We start from the raw sequence: 20966 nt of genomic DNA, 5'->3' as shown, positions 1-20966 counted from the left end.
ACCTGAATGTGAGACAGGAAACCATCAAAACCCTAGAGGAGAAAGCAGGAAAAGACCTCTCTGACCTCAGCCGTAGCAATCTCTTACTCGACACATCCCCAAAGGCAAGGGAATTAAAAGCAAAAATGAACTATTGGGACCTTATGAAGATAAAAAGCTTCTGCACAGCAAAGGAAACAACCAACAAAACTAAAAGGCAACCAACGGAATGGGAAAAGATATTTGCAAATGACATATCGGACAAAGGGCTAGTATCCAAAATCTATAAAGAGCTCACCAAACTCCACACCCGAAAAACAAAGAACCCAGTGAAGAAATGGGCAGAAAACATGAATAGACACTTCTCTAAAGAAGACATCCGGATGGCCAACAGGCACATGAAAAGATGCTCAACGTCGCTCCTCATCAGGGAAATACAAATCAAAACCACACTCAGATATCACCTCACACCAGTCAGAGTGGCCAAAATGAACAAATCAGGAGACTATAGATGCTGGAGAGGATGTGGAGAAACGGGAACCCTCTTGCACTGTTGGTGGGAATGCAAATTGGTGCCGCCACTCTGGAAAACAGTGTGTAGGTTCCTCAAAAAATTAAAAATAGACCTACCCTATGACCCAGCAATAACATTGCTAGGAATTTACCCAAGGGATACAGGAGTACTGATTCATAGGGGCACTTGTACCCCGATGTTTATAGCAGCACTCTCAACAATAGCCAAATTATGGAAAGAGTCTAAATGTCCATCAACTGATGAATGGATAAAAAAGTTGTGGTTTATATACACAATGGAGTACTACGTGGCAATGAGAAAGAATGAAATATGGCCCTTTGTAGCAACATGGATGGAACTGGAGAGTGTGATGCTAAGTGAAATAAGCCATACAGAGAAAGACAGATACCATATGTGTTCACTCTTATGTGGATCCTGAGAGACTTAACAGAAACCCATGGGGGAGGGGTAGGAAAGAAAAAAAAGAGGTTAGAGTGGGAGAGAGCCAAATCATAAGAGACTCTTAAAAACTGAGAAGAAACAGAGTTGATGGGGGGTGGGGAGGAGGGGAGGGTGGGTGATGGGTATTGAGGAGGGCACCTTTTGGGATGAGCACTGGGTGTTGTATGGAAACCAATTTGACAAGAAACTTCATATACTGAAAAAAATAAAGTTAGGGTTATACAAAAATAAATGGTAAAAAAAAATTTAAAAACTGTATTACCAAGCAATATTAGTTAAAACAGTATGATATTGGCATAAAAACAGATATATATATATATATATATATATATATATATATATATATATATATATATGAAATCAGTGGAATAGGAGAGAAAACCCAGAGTTAAGCCTACACATATATTGTCAATTAATTTATACCAAAGGAGTCAAGAATATGTGGTGGGTGAAGGACAGTCTCTTTAATAAATGGTGTTGGGAAAATTGGATAGCTACACACATAAAGAATGAAACTGAGCTACTGTCTTATACCAGAAACAGAAATTAACTCAAAATGTTTAAAGATTTGAATATAAGACCTGAAGCCATAATCATAGAAGAAAACAAAGACAGTAAGCTCCTTCACATAGGTGTTGGTGATGTTTGGTTAAACTGACACCCAAAGCAGGGGCAACAGAAGCAAGAATAAACAAGTGGTCTACATCAAAGTAAAAAGCTTCTGCACAGCAAAGGAAACCATCAACAAGATGGAAAAGCAACTTACTGAATGGGGGAAAATATTTGCAAATCATATATGTTAATGGACTAATACCCAATGTATATATAAAGAACTTATAAAAGTCAATAATAAAAAAATCCAATTAAAAAATAGGCAGAAGATCTGAACAGAAATTTTTCTAAAGAAGACATACAGATGGTCAACAGGTGCATGAAAAGATGCTCAGCATCATTAATCATTAGGGAATGCAAATCAAAATCACAATCAGATATGACTTCACACCTGTCAGAAGGTTTATTATCAAAAAGACTAAAAATAAGTGTTGGTGAGGATGTGGAGAAAAGGGAACCCATGTGCATTTGTTGGTGGGAATGTATATTGGGGCCATCAGTATGGAAAACAGTATGGATGTTCCTCAAAAAATTAAAAGTAGAGCTACCATATGATCCAGTAGTTCCACTACTGGGTATTTACCCAAAGAAAACAAACACATTGGTTTCAAAAGATATATGTGTCCCTCATGTTTATTACAGCATTGTTTAGCTAAGATGTGGAAACAATCCAAGTGTTCATAAATGGATGGATTGACAAAGAATGAAACACACACACATGCACACGCACACACATATGATGGACTATTACTCAACCAACAAAAAGAATGATATCTTGCTATTTGCAATAATATGGATGGACCTTGATGGCATTATGCTAAGTAAAATAAGTCAGAAAAAGATAAATGCCATATGATCTCTCTTATATGTGCAATCCAAAAAGTATAAAAACCCTGAGCTTCTAGATACATGTGGTTTATAGATTGGTCGTTTCCAGAAATGAGGGGGTGGGAGTGGCAGACATGGGTAGAATGTTTGTGTTTTTGTTTTTAGTTTAAATAAATTGAATTTTAAAAAGGATAATGCACACACTAGTATCCTTGCCTACTTATTCTTTTAGATGAATTTCACTATCAATCTTTTAAGTTGTATGAAAGATGCCATGGGGACTTTAGATTAATATATAGATGTAGTACAATTCAAATTAGTATCTGTTTCATTTTTACTATATTTAGACTTCCCATCCAAGAGCATGGTAAATCTTTTGATTTATATCTTTTTTTTCCTACTATTTGACTTTTTAAATTTTTTAAATGTTTATTTTTGGGATAGAGAGAGAGAGAGAGCAGGGGAGGGTCAGAGAGAGAGGGAGACAGGATTTGGAGTGGGCTCTGCACTAACAGCAGGACCCTGATGTGGGGCTTGAACTCAGGAACCATGAGATCATGATCTGAACCAAAGTTCAACATTTAAATGACTGAGCCACCCAGGTGCCCTTATAAATTTTGAAGTAATATTTTATTTTGAGTTCATGTCTCTATCATAAATAATTGTATTTTCTACTTCTATAGTAGTACCTAGCAAAGTAGTTGTTTCTTGTGTATTGACCTTATGATTTCTGAATTCATGCATTATCTTTAGTTATTTTAATTAATATTCTTAGTGTTGTATAGCTATTTTATGCAGTCCAAACATCAGAATTTTGTCTTTCTTCCTTGCCTGTATATATTCTTCACTTTTTTTCATCTTAAAGTATTTCTTGTACTGTATTAAATATAATTGGCAGCAGGAGGCATCGTTGCTTTCCTGTATTAAAGAGAATGCTATTTTGCAGCTTGGTTTTAATTTAGATATTCTATATCATGTCAAGAAAGAAATCCTCTACTTGGAATGTTAAAAAATTTTTAATCCAGAATAATTGTCAATTTAAGAAATCCATTCTTGACATCTGTTAAAATAATTATGGTTTTTAAAGTTTTATCTGTTGATTTGATAAAGTATTTTCATAGTTTCCCTCATGATACCAGTCTTGCAGTCTCAGAAAAAAACTCATTTATAGCAGACAGGTCTTTCAATGTGATGCTATATTCAGTTGGTTAACGTTTATTTAGGAATTTTACTCGTTTATTCCAAAGTGAAAGTGATCTATGAATTTTGAGCATTGTCTTTGTCAGGTGTGACAGATCCTTGTCCTTGAACCGCATGGCACTTCTCTAAGCATCTCATTAATTTCTCTCTTGAAATCTTTTTTATAACAAAATGTTCTCACATTTGAAGAATCTCTGAGATAAAACCAAAGAAAAGCTGATCTACTAAAAGAAGATACCACATTATTTTAATTTTAGTTTCTCTGAATTTTTAAAGCCCCCTTGTTTCTTTTCTTTAATTATCTACTAATGTCTTTTTTCTGTTCATCTGTTTGGATCCAGTTTTAATGGTTTGAAATATCTCTTTATCAAGGCTATTACTCCTTTGGGAAAAAACATATAGAAAATATTGGTTTGTCACTTGCTTTACTGTCACAGCAGCCCACATGGTCTCTTCTGACTGGCTTGTCCTTTTCCTCTGTCTGACCAGTCTCACCCAAATATGGTTTCTCCATTCTGTGTTCTTTCTCTGGTTCAACAGTTCTCAAAGAGTGGCCTGGGACTTTTGAGGGGTCTGAAAGGTCAAAAATTATTTTCGTATGAAGATATGTTTTGTCTTTTTCACTTTCATTTATTCATGAATAAACAGTGGAGTTTTTTAGAAGCTGTGTGACAGGTGATGTCATCGCTCCTGTTGCTAATGGAAGATGTGAACCAGGATCCAGCTGTCTTCCATTAAGACAGACATTAAAAGATTTTCAAAATGTCTCTCATTAATTTTATTTTGGAAAATGTACAAGTTATTCTTTCCAAAAAATGTTAATATATAATGATTTTAGGATTGTATTTAAATGCATTAAAAAGTATTTATTTTTTTTAACATTCCTGGGTTTTAATTTTTAATACAGGCAATACCTATGGATAGAACCCATATAAATAAAAGCTCTTTAAGCTCCTCAATAATTCTGAGGACTAAAGGGATCCTGAGACCAAAATGTTTGAGAACTGGTGCTGTGGTACTGCCTGCTTTGTATCCTGTCTTTTCTCATAACCCGTACTTATCTGCGAGGAGGACTCCCAGATGAAGACTATGTTGTGAGACGCAGCACTATTATTTCCTCCTGGGATTTTTTTTTTCCCCACAATTTTGACAGACAAGGTGCCTTGACTTAAGGATTGGCCCAATCCTCTGAAATGCACCTGCTAGCATCTTCGAGGTTTGCAAATCACTTCTGCTTCTTAAAATAAAGTAACTAAAACTGGAATTGGACTATAAACTAGATTATTTACTGAGTTCTCTCTTTGTGTCAGGCACTTGGGAGCAAAGATTTAAGTTACCCTGTCCTCAGGTAGTTCAAAGTATAATGGGTAGCCAAAAGCTGATTTTATATGTGTGCCAGTTCTTATCACCTTTAGTGTTATACTTAGGATTGTCTTAATATTTTTAAAAAATTTTTAACATTTATTTCTGAGATAGAGAGAGAAAGAGAGAGACAGAGACAGAAACAGAGACAGAGAGACAGAATCTGAAGCAGGCTCCAGGCTCTGAGCTGTCAGCACAGAGCCCAATGCGAGGCTCCAACTCAAGAACCGTGACATCATGACCTGAGCCGAAGTCAGATGCTTAACTGACTGAGCCACCCAGGTGCCCCTAGGATTGTGTTAATGTTTTATTTTTAATAACATGATAATACTTGTAGCTTGGTAGATTCTATAATGCCTCTCTTAAGTTTTTCTTCCTCTTGCATTTTTTCTTTTCCACTTTGGCAGCATCTGGCATATATTACACAACATGCCATGTGCAGGTCAACAGATATTTTTGTGGAGTAAAAATAAGAAATAAGAAAGTTTATTGCTTCTTTGTGCTTGTTAGCTTTGGAATGTGTGATATACTTTTATATATTCATTGAAGGGCCATATGTATCAGCCCACCCATTGGTTTACACATTTGTTTTTTCCAAGTGGGCTAGTTGAGATGGAAATATTAATTTATATAAACCAACATATGTCACTGTCACTAGTAAAACAAGATGTCAGTATGGTATACCGTAAACTAGTACCATCCCCTGCCACACACACCTGGCTCTTTCAGTACAGCCTTCAGAAATATGTACCCCTCCTCCTTCCCAAATCACCTACATTTAAACAGGAAGTAGCGAACTACCTTCCTAGCCCTTTACCCCTCTGTCTTCCAGCCCACTGCTGCTGTATGTACCTCTTAAAATCATGTTTTTATCATGTTGCTCCTCAAAAACGATAGTGACCCCATTGGCTTACCAGGTCCTTCATGATGTATCTCCATCCATTTGCTCACAAACAGCTACCCTGTCTTCTAGGCAAGCACAAATGCCAGCCTCATTCTCATCTCAGGCCTTTGATCATTTTTTTTTCCCTGGGCCTGGAATACCCTCTCTCCTCCATGAAGCCTTCTCTGGCTTACAGTCTCCTCTCCCTTTTCTGAATGCCAATTGTACTTTCATTCTAGCAGTTTAGCACTTAGCTATGGTGCAAATTGCATTATGTGAAAGTTTTCTCCCCAGCTATATCATAAATTCCTTGAGAGTATTGAAAAGGTAACTAATGTTTTTTTTTTGTATCCCCAGTTCCCTACCATCACAGTGCAAGGCATAGATTTATTGAGGGCCAGCCATATAAATATGTTGGTTGGCCATTAACTCTTCCTCCCTAACTGGAATCCTCCTTAGTAAGGATTTATCGAACACCTACTCTGGAACAACACTAGAGTTGCTGGGACAACAGAAATGAGAAGGGCTTGGTGTAGTCACAAGACTTAAGTGGTAGAGATTATGTAATTAACATAGATACCTCAACAAAGGAGGTGTTGAGGGAAAAGCCTATTTGAGCTGGTCCTAGATGGATTGAATGGGATTTAATCAGGCTGAAAAGACATGCGGGACTGGATGGGATTCCAGATAGAGTACCTGGCTTAAGCAAAGGCATGGGGGTGTAAAAGTACATGGCTTATATGGAGTATAATAAATTTGTGGCAGAGGATACATCTATCTGGGTAGATGGGATCTAAATTTGATAGGGCTCAGAATGCCTTGCAGAGAAATTTAAACTTGACCCTATAGGCACATGTACCCCAATGTTTATAGCAGCGCTTTCAACAATAGCCAAATTATGGAAAGAGCCTAAATGCCCATCAACTGATGAATGGATAAACACAATGGACGTGTTTATATACACAATGGAATACCACTTGGCAATGAGAAAGAATGAAATCCTGCTATTTGCAGCAACGTGGATGGAACTAGAAGGTATTATGCTGAGTGAAATAAGTCAGTCAGAGAAGGGCAGATACCATATGTTTTCACTCATGTGGATCTTGAGAAACTTAACCAAAGACCATGGGGAAAGGGAAGGGGAAAAAATAGTTACAGAGAGGGAGGGAGGCAAACCACAAGACTCTTAAATACAGATAACAAACTGAGGGTGGGTGGGGGGTGGGGGAGAGGGAAAATGGGTAATGGGCATTGAGGAGGGCACTTGTTGGGATGAGCACTGGGTGTTGTATGGAAACCAATTTTTTTTTTTTATATTTAGTCATACCTAGTTAGGTATATATATTTTTTTCAATATATGAAATTTATTGTCAAATTGGTTTCCATACAACACCCAGTGCTCATCCCAAAAGGTGCCCTCCTCAATACCCATCAGCCACCCTCCCCTCCTTCCCACCCCCCATCCAACCCTCAGTTTGTTCTCAGTTTTTAAGAGTCTCTTATGCCTTGGCAACTTAACAGAAACCCATGGGGGAGGGGAAGGAAAAAAAAGGAAAAAAAGAAAAAGAAAAGGGGGTTAGAGTGGGAGAGAGCCAAAGCATAAGAGACTCTTATGTAAACCAATTTGACAATAAATTATATTAAAAAATAAACTTGACTCTATAGGCATTGGGGAACCAGCTTTATGATTTTAAGCAAGAAAGTGGCAGAAGGCACTAAAAGTGCCTTTAAGCTGAAAGTGTGAAGCTGTTTAACACAAATATCAACCAAACATTTCTCCTTAATTGCCCTCCTCCCCAACCCTCCATTATATGACAAGCCCTATATGCAATCTACTAGTTGGGATAATATATAAAATCCCCTTACTTTGTTCCTGCCCTACCCTAAATTCTGGCTGATCTCAGGTTTGTGGCCATCTGGAGGTTTGATTTATTCCAGACGTGCCATTTTCTGGACTGACATGTCATAGTGAAGTCACAAACTTGTGGAAAGACCACTGGGCTTGGAGTTTAACTGCATGTGGGTTTGAATCTCAACTGTAAGGAATTTATTTCCTCATTATTCTGCTGCTTTAACTTTTTTTCTCTTGAACTTTTTTTAAAGTCTATTTTATTTGAGAGAGGGAGAGAGGAAGGGAGAGAGAGCGAGAGAGAGAGAGAGCAAGAGAGAATCCCAAGCAGGCTCCACACTGTCAGCCCAGAGCCCAACAGGGGGCTTGAACCCACAAACCATGAGATCATGACCTGAGCTGAAATCAAGAGTTGGATGCTTAAACAAGTGAGCCACCTAGGCGCCCCTCTCTTGAAGTTTTTTTTTTTAATGCTTACTCATTTTTTGAGATAGAAAGAGTGTGAGTGGGGGAGAGGCAGAGAGAAAGGGAGAGACACAGAATTGGAAGCAGGCTCCAGGCTCTGAACTGTCAGCACAGAGCCAGACGCGGGGTTGGAACCCACGAACTGTGAGATCATGACCTGAGCTGAAGTTGGACACTTGACCAAATGAGCCACCCAGGCGCCCCTTGAAGTTTTTTATATCTGCAAAATTAAACCAATGGCTCTACCAGAATGGATTATCCATAGGCAAGTATAACTTTTGAGTTTTAGTAACTGTGCTTATTTCCTTTGTTGAACTCCTATTTTTAGCATCTGTTTTGCTTGACTTACTTGCTACTTCTAATTTTCTTTTGTTGACCCTTTATTCCTATGTACTTATTAAGGAAGCACTTTATAACCCAAACAGTGAAGCAGATAGCTGCTCCAGGAAATGTTTAGAATGAGGCAGCTCAATTTAGCTGGATTCTTCTGTGTCAGTGGGTTACAGGAAGGAGTTTGTAAGGTCCCTATGGGGAAACTGAAAAGTTTTCCAGCTTCTCCTTTGTGAGTCTTCATCCTGTAGTGTCATCATTTTGTTTTAATGAATTCCCAGAACAATAGGTACACCCATCTGAAAATATGACTACAGGACATATTCCAAATCCAGACATAAATTATTTTTGGACTCCCTATACTTTTTCTTCCTATGATTTTTGTGGCTAATGTAGAGTTGCTGGCACTATGTATTTTACCTCATTTCCTGATTGAAACATGTAAGCAGTGGAGAGAGAGGGAAAGGATTCTGCATCATTTTGTAACTTTTTTTGATTTTTTTCAGTGCTAGTCACTGTACGGACTTCATGGGAATTTAATAAATTTAAACAGAAAGAAAACCTCTTGAGTTGTGTTACCATATTGGCCTGAGTTCTTCTCATAAGCTAAAATGATGCTTGTTTTTAGCTAAGATTTCTAGAAATTGGAATACCTACTCTTGAGATAAAGTGCTTTTGGTGGGTTTGTTGAATGTAGTAAATCCAGAGCTAGACAAATATTAACTACAAATATGGACTCTGATGCCAACCTGCATTTAAGAAGGAAAGTTGAGGTGAAGGGTGAGGGCAGGGAACATGTCTTGTGTGGATTTTGTGATTTGCATTTAAGTTGATGTTGTTTCGGCTGTATTTTTAATTTTCATCCTGTTGAGTTTGAAGTAGCAACAGAAGTGTCAGGGTAGAGTTCTTGGGAATTCAGGACCAGAGCTTGAGGTAGAGATAAGAGCTAGAGATAGTAGGCTTTTTTAAAGAATCAAATAAAATAAATCAGATTAAGGTGGAGAAGGATCTGTGATCTCAGCCAGATACAGAGAAAAGTAGAAGGGCTCTTTTTCTTCTTAAATAAAAAGTAAAACACTTATTCCTGGATGACACGAGGGAAGACCGAAGTTCAGGATTTCCTCTGTGTTGTCAGTAGTAGGAAAAAAACTGCTAAGGATCCTGTGGTGGGTCAGTTTCCCTAGAAGCAGAAACTGAGACAAGGCATTCTGTGTAAGCATGTTGTGGGAATGCTCAAAGAAGGGGAATGAAGGAAACAGGTAGAGCAGGGGAAGGGGAAAGAGTCCAGTGAGGATGAAGGATTGGCGAGCAGCAGTGAAGGAGCTCAGCTAAGGCCATAGAACATGGATTCTTAGTACCCTAGTACCTATTTGATCCACATAACAAAGTTAGAATTTGTGTAGCTAAGGAAATGGTTTCATGATCAGTCATTTTTACATTATTAGTACCTTTGCATAAGTGACCCTATCTTCTCTACTTGACCATTTGTCACCACACAAGCATGGTAATGTTTCTGGGGAACTTACTGTTCCTGTATGTACAGACTTCAAGCTGTTTGTGCATATTAAGGGAGGAGACTGGGAATGCATTTGTTTTCTTTATATTTGTCCTTATCCATAAATGATGGAAAGTTTCCCTTGGGATATCTGTTCTCTTGGTTTCAACCAACACCTTGATGTTGATAACTCTCAAATCTTTGTCTCTCAATCTTCATCTCATCTGACCCATCTCGCATCATATTTGTGTCTGTCCCATGATGATTTGTACACAATAGGTGGTTCATAAATGTCACTCACACTTCAGTCAAGCTGGTCTCTATTACACATGAGGTATTAGGAAGTTGAACACATGATTTAGAGCTTAACTTTTTAAAAAATATTAACTGGGAAAATAGCCTCTCTGAGTTTGTTTCCTCGGGTGCACTAGGAGTGATAATGCCACAGCATAGGAACATTGGAAAAGTTAAGTGAAAGAATTCAGTTTAAGCACATAGCCCAGTGCCTAAAAATTGATAAGTACCTGGTAAATGTTGGTTCTTTATCCTTTTCGCTCAATGTTTAAAATATTTAATTTATCTGTTCCAATTTTCCAGCCCTATTGCTTAATTTATCCTATCTGATTTTAACACATTCATTACACATAATTCAGATAACCTAAAGTAAGAAGTTTCTTAAGAGAATTGGAATACCTCAAAAGGAATATTGTTTGCCAAATCCAAAAGAACTATGCTGACTATGATTTTGGATCAAGATCTCATCAAAAAAATGGGAGGAGGGGGCAGGGCTAGGTGAAGTAAAGTTGACTCTAATGTTTTTTAAAATCAACATACTAAAATTTTTTGAGTAAAATTTATAATCTGAAGATTCACATTTGGGGTGTAGGAAATGTTTAATCTTTAATATTAAATTCTTCAGCAGAGAACAACATTAAATGGCATAACATGCCTCTTCATTTCTGAGCATCTGCATTGTGTTATGAGCTCTGGGAGAATCAGAGCCATAAGATAATGTTTCTCTACTAAATGGACAGAACATTTCTCAGTGGTGATGTCTAGTTTTTATTTCCATTGATTACTTGTGAACTCCCATGAGTTTTGTACACCTATCCTCATTTGGTTTGCTCTTTTGCATGGTTCTCAAAAAACTGCTATCAACTACATGGTAAGGGTAGAGGAACATTACATCTGAAGGGTAATTGAATACACTAAGTGGTTTGCATGTCTATATTGCCCAAGTAAGAACATGAAAGAAAACATAAGAATAAGTGGTAACCCTGATTAGACATTTTTCCAAAGACCTACAGATGGCCAACAGACATATGAAAAGATGCCCAACATCACTGATCATCAGGGAAATGCAAATCAAAACCACAATGAGATATTACATCACATCACTCAGAATGTCTAGTATCAAAAAGACAAGAAATAATAAGTGTGGAGAGGATGTGGAGAAAAGGGAACTCTAGTGCACTGTTGGTGGGAATGTAAATTGGTGCAGTCACTGTGGAAAACGGTATGGGGGTTCCTTAATTAAAAATAGGAATAACATATAATCCAGTAATTCCACTATTGGGTATTTACTTAAGGAAAATGAAAACACTAATTTGAAAAAGATATATGTGGGGCGCCTGGGTGGCGCAGTCGGTTAAGCGTCCGACTTCAGCCAGGTCACGATCTCGCGGTCCGTGAGTTCGAGCCCCGCGTCAGGCTCTGGGCTGATGGCTCGGAGCCTGGAGCCTGTTTCCGATTCTGTGTCTCCCTCTCTCTCTGCCCCTCCCCCGTTCATGCTATGTCTCTCTCTGTCCCAAAAATAAATAAAAAAACGTTGAAAAAAAAAAATTTAAAAAAAAAAAAAAAAAAGAAAAAGAAAAAGATATATGTACCCCTATGTTTATTGCAGTATTTTTTTACAATAGCTAAGATATGGAAGCAACCCAAGTGTCCATTGACAGATGAATGGATAAAGAAGATGTATATATACATAATGGAATATTATTCAGCTATAACAAATAATGAGCTCTTGCCATTTCAACAACATGGATGGACCTAGAGGATATTCTGCTAAGTGAAATAAGACAGAGAAAGACAAATACCATATTATTTGTCTTATGTGTGGAATCTAAAAAACAAAAACAGACTCAAATCCAAAAAACAGATGGTTACCAGAGGGGACAAGGGTTGGGCAAGATAGGTGAAGGGGATTAGGAGGTACAAACTTCCAGTTATACAGTAAATAAGTCACAGAGATAGAAAGTACGGCATAGGTAATAGCGTCAATAATATTGTAATAATGTTGTATGGTGATAGTGACTACACTCATTTGGTGAGCACTGAGTGATGTATAGAATTGTTGAATCACTGTGTTGTACACCTGAAACTAATATAACATTGTATGTCAACTATATTCAACAATAAAAAAAAATAGAATAAGAAGTAACTCAATGGGAATGCAAGCTGGTGCAGCCACTCTGGAAAACAGTATGGAGGCTCCTCAAAAAACTAAAAATAGAACTACCCTACGACCCAGCAATTTCACTACTAGGCAATTATCCATGGGATACAGGGGTGCTGTTTCGAAGGGACACATGCTCCCCCATGTTAATAGCACTATCAACAATAGCCAAAGTATGGAAAGAGCCCAAATGTCCATTGATGGATGAACGGATAAAGAAGATGTGGTATATATATACAATGGAGTATTACTTGGCAATCAAAAAGAATGAAATCTTGCCATTTGCAATTACTTGGATGGAACTGGAGGGTATTACGCTAAGCGAAATTAGTCCATCAGAGAAAGACAAATATAAGACTTCACTCATATGAGGACTTTAAGAGACAAAACAGATGAACGTAAGGGAACGGAAACAATATAAAAACAGGGAGGGGGACAAAACATAAGATACTCGTAAATATGGAGAACAAACAGGGTTACTGGAGGGGTTGAGGGATGGGCTAAATGGGTAAGGGGCACTAAGGAATCTACTCCTGAAATCATTGTTGCACTATATGCTAACTAATTTGGATGTAAATTTTTTTAAAAAAATTAAAAGAAATAAAAAGAAGTAACACAAAAGGTGGAAACTAACTAAATGTCCATCAACTGAATAATGGATAAACAAAAATGGTGTATCCATATGATGGTATTATTCAGTCTGAAAATGAAGTAAAGTACTGATACATGCCAGAACATGGATGAGCCTTCAAAACATTATAAGTGAAAGAAGCCAGACACAAAAAGCCACAATTTATATATGATTATATGAAATACCTGGAATTGGCAGATCATTGAGACAGAAAGAGGCAATTGTAAGGGGTTGGGGGTTAGGAGGGAGTTATGTTTACTGGGTACAGAGTTTCTGTTTGTGATGATGAAAAATTTCTGGAAATAGAGTGATAATTGCAAAACATTGTAAATGAACTTAATGCTACTGAATTGTCTAGTTTCGAATGGTTGAAATGATAAATTTTATGTGTAGTTGCCACAATGAAAAAAAAAGATAAGCGGTAAGGGGCTTGAAGGTCATTGTAATGAGCCTCTTGTTTTTCTTTCTGCACAGGGGCCATGGATAACAGAGGCTTTCAGCAGGGGAGTTTCAATAGCTTCCGGAGCAGCTCCAGTGATGAAGACTTGATGGACATACCAGGGACAGCTATGGATTTTTCCATGAGAGATGATGTTCCTCCCTTAGATGGGGAAATAGAAGGTATCATTACTGTTGATGACAGTTTTTCTTTTTAAAAATTATTTTTAATGTACATACAGTAAAATTTATTTTCTGGTACAATCTTAAGAGTTTTCAGGATCCACATAAGAGTGAAAACATATGGTATCTGTCTTTCTCTGTATGGCTTATTTCACTTAGCATCACACTCTCCTGTTCCATCCATGTTGCTACAAAGGGCCATATTTCGTTCTTTCTCATTGCCATGAGAAACTTAACAGAAACCCATGGAGGAGGGGAAGAAAAAAAAAAAAAAGAGGTTAGAGTGGGAGAGAGCCAAAGCATAAGAGACTCTTAAAAACTGAGAACAAACTGAGGGTTGATGGGGGGGTGGGAGGGAGGGGAGGGTGGGTGATGGGTATTGAGGAGGGCACCTTTTGGGATGAGCACTGGGTGTTGTATGGAAACCAATTTGACAATAAATTTCATATATTGAAAAAAAAATAAAAACTTCAGAAAATAAAAAAAAAATAAATGAATGAGAGAAAGAAAATAATAAAAGTGATTCTAGAAAATATTGATAATATTCTTTAAGAATGAAGCAAATAAATACAATTTCAGATAAAAAAAAAAGAGTTTTAACACATGCATAGATTTTTGTAACCACTACCACTGACAGGATACAGAACAGTTCAGCACCCTCAAAGAATTCCCTCCTGCCCCTTTGCAGCCAGATTTCTTCTACCCCCAACCCCTGGTAACCACTGATCTTTCTCTGTGCCTGTATTTTTTTTTTCTTTTCTAGAATGTCATGCATGGAGTCACATAGTATGTCACCTTTGAGACTGACTTCGCTACTCAGCTTAAGGCCTTGGAGATTAATTCAAGTTGTTCATTCCTTTTTTTCTTGCTCAGTAGTGTAGCCTGAAGTGGGATCACTGGGTTATGTGGTAAATGTATGTTGAACTTTATAAGAAACTGCCAAACCATTTTCCAGAGTAGCTGTAACCATTTTATATCTGAACTAGCTATGTAATGAGAGTTCCACTTGTTCCCCATCTTCAACAGCTCTTGGTATTTCCAGTAATTTTTATTTTAGCCATTCTAATAGGTGTCATCCCATCATGGTTTTAATTTCCCTAATGACTTCTGATATGGAACATCCGTTCATGCGCTTATTTGCTAACCTCATATCCTGTTTGATGAAGTGTCTGTTCAAATCTGTTCCCTCTTTGGGACACCTGGGTGGCTCAGTTGAATGACCCACCGACTTCAGCTCAGGTCATGATCTCACAGTTCATACGTTCGAGCCCCACGTTGGGTTCTGTGCTGGCAGCTCAGAGCCTGGAGCGTGCTTCCGATCTTGTGTCTTCCTCTCTCTCTGCCCCTCCCCCTGCTTGCAGTCTGCTCTCTCTTTGTCCCAAAAATAAATAAACATTAAAAAATTTTTTTTAAAAAATCTGTTCTCTCTTTCATAATTGGGTTTTTATTATCGGGCATGCATTCATATAATAATAATTCCCTTCATCTGTTATTTGGGTAGCCAGTACCATCATTCTTTTTGATAACTGCATATAATTTCATGATATAGCTGCCAGAGTTTACTTAACCAAGTTTCTATTGATGCACATTTCAGTTGTTTTCAATCTTTTGCTATTACAAACAATACTGCAGTGTGTGTGTGTTTATTCTTTAAGTATATTAGAGCATTTCTGTAGCATGAGTGTGTGAGTGCTATTTGACCACAGCCTTGCTGGTGCTGAATAGTCAAATTCTTTTTTCACCTTTACAATAGGATAGGCAAAATAAATAAAGAAAGAAATATTCATTATTGTTTTAATTTTTACTTTTTTAAATTAGTGAAGTTGAACATATTTTCATATGTTTACTAACCCCTTAAATTTCTTTTTCTGGAAGTTTCCTGTTTATATGATGTTCCTATTTTTCTGATAGGCTGATTATCTTTTCTTAAGTTTTTCTAGGAGCCCTTCATATATTATTATTATGTTTCATCTAATGTAGGTTGAGTGTATCTTTTTTCATTTCTGGTTTTGTTTAAATTTTTTTTTAAATCTACAAATATTAAAATTTTTACATAGCCAGATATATCACCCTTTTCTTTTGTGACTTCTGAGTTTCTTGTTGTATTTAGAGAGGACTTTAATTAATAAATATAATATAATAAATCTCTATAATTCCTTAAAACTACTGTCTTATTCTTTAACTGATTGGGATTGCCATTCTCAGCGTAAAGTCAGAGGACAAGAAACTACTGTCAGAATTTATTATTTAGCAAATTTGTATAAGAGGCATATGACATTACAGAAACTTTGCTAGGTTCTGGGAATTAGCAAAGATTTAAGGCACCATCCCTGCCTTCATAAAGTTGATTCTAGCTGACTAAGCAAACATTAAGTACTTATGATAATACCTACCTCTTAGAGTTCTTTTCAGGATTAAATGAAATAGTAACATAAAGTGCTTATAATAGTACCTGGCATGGAGCTAATGCTCAATAAAATGTTAGCTGTCATTATTATTATTGTTATTTTATTTCTGTTATAAGCCTATATTGTAAGTGTTATAACTCTTATAAGAACTTAGCAGAAGCATCCTGTATGTTTGTGTGTGTCTAGGATTGGAAAAGTTTTCACAGAAAAGGTGTGTTTGAGAAGGGCCGTGAAATATAAGTTATTTGGTAGGAAGAAGAGCATTCCAGACAGGAAGCAAGCTTTTATAGAGATATCAGCAGGCACATGATATAGAGGTATAAATAAGCAAAATATAAGCCCAAATAAATAAAGTGGGGCCTTGAATGTCATGCTAGGAAGTTTGAATTAACCTTATTGTCACTGTGAGGACAAACTCCTCCACCCATTCATTCAACAAATACTTTTTGAATACCTGCTATGAAGCAGGCACTTTTATAGGCAGTGGAGATACAGTGGTGGGATTAACATAGATAAGATCCACATTGATCTGAAATTTAGACCTAGTCAGGTAAATGAGTAAGGGAATAGACTACTTAGTTAAGTATCCATTATAATTAGTATGAGGATGGAAAGAAAGTGAAGGACAATAGATGGTAACTGAGGAATACTACTTTAGAAAGGTTAAGAAGTTAGAAAGGTCAGGGAAGGCCTTTCCAAGGAGGTGACCAATTTGGTAAGAACATACCAGTAAGAAATTGTCTAGTAAAGGTGCCTCAAGACAGTAACAGTAGAAGAGAGCCCCTGAATTTATTTTATTTTATTAAAAAAATTTTTTTAACATTTATTTTTTGAGAGACAGAGTGTGAGCGAGGGAGAGCTAGAGAGAGAGGAAGTCACAGATTCCGAAACAGGCTCCAGGCACTAAGTCCCATGTGGGGCTTGAACTCACAAACCATGAGATCATGACCTGAACCGAAGTCTGTCACTCAACCGACTGAGCGACCCAGGCGCCCCATAGACAGCCCTGAATTTTAATTTCATAAAAGAAAGGTACTCATGGTTTGATATTTTATGGTTTTTCATATTTGCCTACTTCTGTGAAAGGGACTTGTATTTGTATATCACTTCCACTTATGTGTAGTTAAAACCCTTGTGAGTCAGTTATGACAACTACTAGCCCAAGTGAAGTGGTCAGTCCATAAACTGAAGCTGGCCACCTCTTTTTGGGGGGGAGTGGGGGAAGATAAGTATTTTTCTCAATTCTCATTTTTTTATTATTATTTTTTAATATAATTTATTGTCAAATTGGAAGCTGGCCACTTCTAATAAGCCTTCTGGCTAATCCAGATTATTTCTTCTGATTGAAAATAATACCATATAGCATCCATATCACCAAAGTGCTTTTTGTGTTCACATTGCTCTCAATAAATGATGGAGGCAAGTGAGTGTCTATTATTCCTATTTAATAGACATGAAAGCTGAGGCAGGCAAGAATTTGACATTGATTGTGACTATAGAATGTGTTTTCACCACTTTTCATTTGCCTGTACAGGAGAATTACTTCTTGTGATTTACAAGGTCTGACCATAAAGCGACAAAGGTGTTTTCTATGAGCCACACACAAAAATCAGTCCATTTACTGTCCTCTGTAGTGATATAATTTTCTTGCTTAGCTTTTTAATTGTTCTTATTTTATTTAATGTTTTCACATGGGGTTTCCTAACATACACAACAACAACAACAGAAAAAGAGGTCATAAAGTCCTTGATGTCAGTGGTGAGATTGTGCATAAAATACTAACATTTTGTACCAGGCACAATAGCACGTACTAAAAAGATTAGTTAAAAGGAGCTTGAAAGGCAGTAGAAGTGGTTCTTGTTTTCCAGATGGCTAGAGGGATTGATTTATGAGGAATGAGTAAATAAATTATGCATGACGTGGTTAAATGCATCTGAGGTAGTGTTATAGCAGTCTGTAAATGAGAAGAAACATAAACATGGAGGTCTCAAAGAAGGGGAGAGGGAGGAAAAGAGGAAAAGGGTTTAAGTAATAAGAAAAACTCCAGAGCTGTTCTCATAATCCATCTGTTCTCACTTGCCTGCCTCTGCAGCCTGGACGTTATGGTCAGCAATTCATTCATTCAGCCATTCAGTTATTTAGTATTTATGGCACACCCAGATAGGAATGCAGCACTGTGCAGTTTTAGTAAAGCTTATCAGTTCCCTTGTTTCCCTCACCCCCTTGTCTTTCTACCTCACATGCCTGGCTACTCCTCTCTGACTGAGTGAGGACACAGGTAAAGGCAAAGACGCATGAGAGAGCCTTTTCTAATCATGAAACAGAGTCTGTGCATCTGAGTTCTGAGGCTCCCAGGACAGAATGACTGACAGTTGGAGCAGGAGGGAGGATAGCAGGGGATAGGGCAGGAGATCTAGTTAGAAATCTGGGTGAGATCTAGACTGTCTGTGCTTCTGGACCTTTTCTTGTAACCAAGGAGTCATCAAATAATTTAAAAGCAGAGGAATGATATGATCAGAGTGGTGCTTTAGGGAATTTATGGCTGTGTGGAGGATGGATTCAGGGGAGGGTGGGTTGGAGACTGGAAGACCAGTTACACTGTTATTTAAAAAAAAAAATCTATGTAAGAGATCAAAAGGCCTGTATTAAGACAACAGGAATGGGAGGGACAGCGTAATATGGTAGCGTAGGAGGACGCTGGGCTCACCGCGCGTCCTGCCGATCACTTAGATTCCAACTACACCTGCCTAAATAACCCAGAAAACCACCAGAAGACTAGCAGAACGGATTCTCCGGAGCCAAGCGAAGACGAGAGGCCCACGGAAGAGGGTAGGAAGGGCGGAGAGGCGGTGCGCGCTCCACGGACTGGCGGGAGGGAGCCGGGGCGGAGGGGCGGCCCGCCGGCCAAGCAGAGCCCCCGAGTCTGGCTTGCAAAAGCGGAGGGGCCGGACAGAGTGTGTTCCGACAGCAAGCAGGACTTGACACCTGGGAGGTCATAAGTTACCAGCTCTGCTCTGAAAGCAGGAAGGCTGGAGGACAAAGGGAGGGAGAGCTGCTGAGCCCCTGGACGACAGAGCTCAGTTTGGCGGGGAACAAAGGTGCTCGCCAGCGCCATCTCCCCCGCCCATCCCCCAGCCAAAATCCCAAAGGGAACCAGTTCCTGCCAGGGAACTTGCTTGCTCTGTGCAAACACCCAATGCTGTGCTTCTGCGGAGCCACCCCTCTGGCAGCGGTCTGACTCCCTCCCACTGCCACAGGGCGCCTCCTGAAGTGGATCACCTAAGGAGAAGTGAGCTAAGCCTGCCCCTCCTGCTCCCGTGCACCTTGCCTACCCACCCCAGCTAATACGCCAGATCCCCAGAACCACAAGCCTGGCAGTGTGCAAGTAGCCCAGATGGGCCACACCACCCCACAGTGAATCCCGCCCCTAGGAGAGGGGAAGAGAAGGGACACACCAGTCTGACTGTGGCCCCAGCGGTGGGCTGGGGGCAGACATCAGGGCGGACTGCGGCCCCGTCCACCAACTCCAGTTATACACCACAGCACAGGGGAAGTGCCCTGCAGGTCCTCACCACTCCAGGGACTATCCAAAATGACCAAACGGAAGAATTCCCCTCAGAAGAATCTCCAGGAAATAACAACAGCTAATGAACTGATCAAAAAGGATTTAAATAATATAACAGAAAGTGAATTTAGAATAATAGTCATAAAATTAATCGCTGGGCTTGAAAACAGTATACAGGACAGCAGAGAATCTCTTGCCACAAAGATCGAGGGACTAAGGAACAGTCACGAGGAGTTGAAAAACGCTTTAAACGAATTGCAAAACAAAATGGAATCCACGATGGCTCGGCTTGAAGAGGCAGAGGAGAGAATAGGTGAACTAGAAGATAAAATTATGGAAAAAGAGGAGCTGAGAAAAAGAGATAAAAAAATCCAGGAGTGTGAGGGGAAAATTAGAGAACTAAGTGATACACTAAAAAGAAATAATCTACGCATAATTGGTATCCCAGAGGAGGAAGAGAGAGGGAAAGGTGCTGAAGGGGTACTTGAAGAAATAATAGCTGAGACCTTCCCTGATCTGGGGAAGGAAAAAGGCATTGAAATCCAAGAGGCACAGAGAACTCCTTTCAGACATCACTTGAATCGATCTTCTGCACGACATAGCATAGTGAAACTGGCAAAATACAAGGATAAAGAGAAAATTCTGAAAGCAGCAAGAGGTAAACGTGCCCTAACATATGAAGGAAGACCTATAAGACTTGTGACCGATCTCTCTTTTGAAACTTGGCAGGCCAGAAAGGATTGGCAGGAGATCTTCAATGTGATGAACAGAAAAAATATGCAGCCGAGAATCTTTTATCCAGCAAGTCTGTCATTTAGAATAGAAGGAGAGATAAAGGTCTTCCCAAACAAACAAAAATTTGTCACCACTAAACCAGCCCTACAAGAGATCCTAAGGGGGATCCTGTGAGACAAAGTACCAGAGACATCGCTACAAGCATAAAACATACAGACATCACAATGACTCTAAACCCGTATCTTTCTATAATAACACTGAATGTAAATGGATTAAATGCGCCAACCAAAAGACATAGGGTATCAGAATGGATAAAAAAACAAGACCCATCTATTTGCTGTCTACAAGAGACTCATTTTAGATCTGAGGACACCTTTAGATTGAGAGTGAGGGGATGGAGAACTATTTATCATGCTACTGGAAGCCAAAAGAAAGCTGGAGTAGCCATACTTATATCAGACAAACTAGACTTTATTTTTTATTTATTTATTTATTTATTTTATTTTTTAATATATGAAATTTACTGTCAAATTGGTTTCCATACAACACCCAGTGCTCATCCCAAAAGGTTC

The 20966-nt window shown here is 38.5% G+C and overlaps 1 protein-coding gene across 4 annotated transcripts in view; it reads left to right on the top strand.

Moving 5' to 3' along the window:
* CLCN5 (chloride voltage-gated channel 5) overlaps positions 1 to 20966 on the top strand; it is a 175016-nt gene that overhangs the window by 115593 nt on the left and 38457 nt on the right. For all 4 annotated transcript variants that reach the window (XM_019417496.2, XM_019417497.2, XM_019417501.2 and 1 more), the window contains one exon: positions 13540 to 13686. In XM_019417496.2, the coding sequence (XP_019273041.1) occupies positions 13540 to 13686 (147 nt within the window). The remainder of the gene's footprint in view (positions 1 to 13539; positions 13687 to 20966) is intronic.

Source organism: Panthera pardus, unplaced genomic scaffold (assembly GCF_024362965.1).
Source record: "Panthera pardus isolate Hobbes unplaced genomic scaffold, ASM2436296v1 HiC_scaffold_27, whole genome shotgun sequence".
Lineage (NCBI taxonomy): Eukaryota > Metazoa > Chordata > Mammalia > Carnivora > Felidae > Panthera > Panthera pardus.
This window is presented reverse-complemented; position numbering and strand designations above follow the sequence as displayed.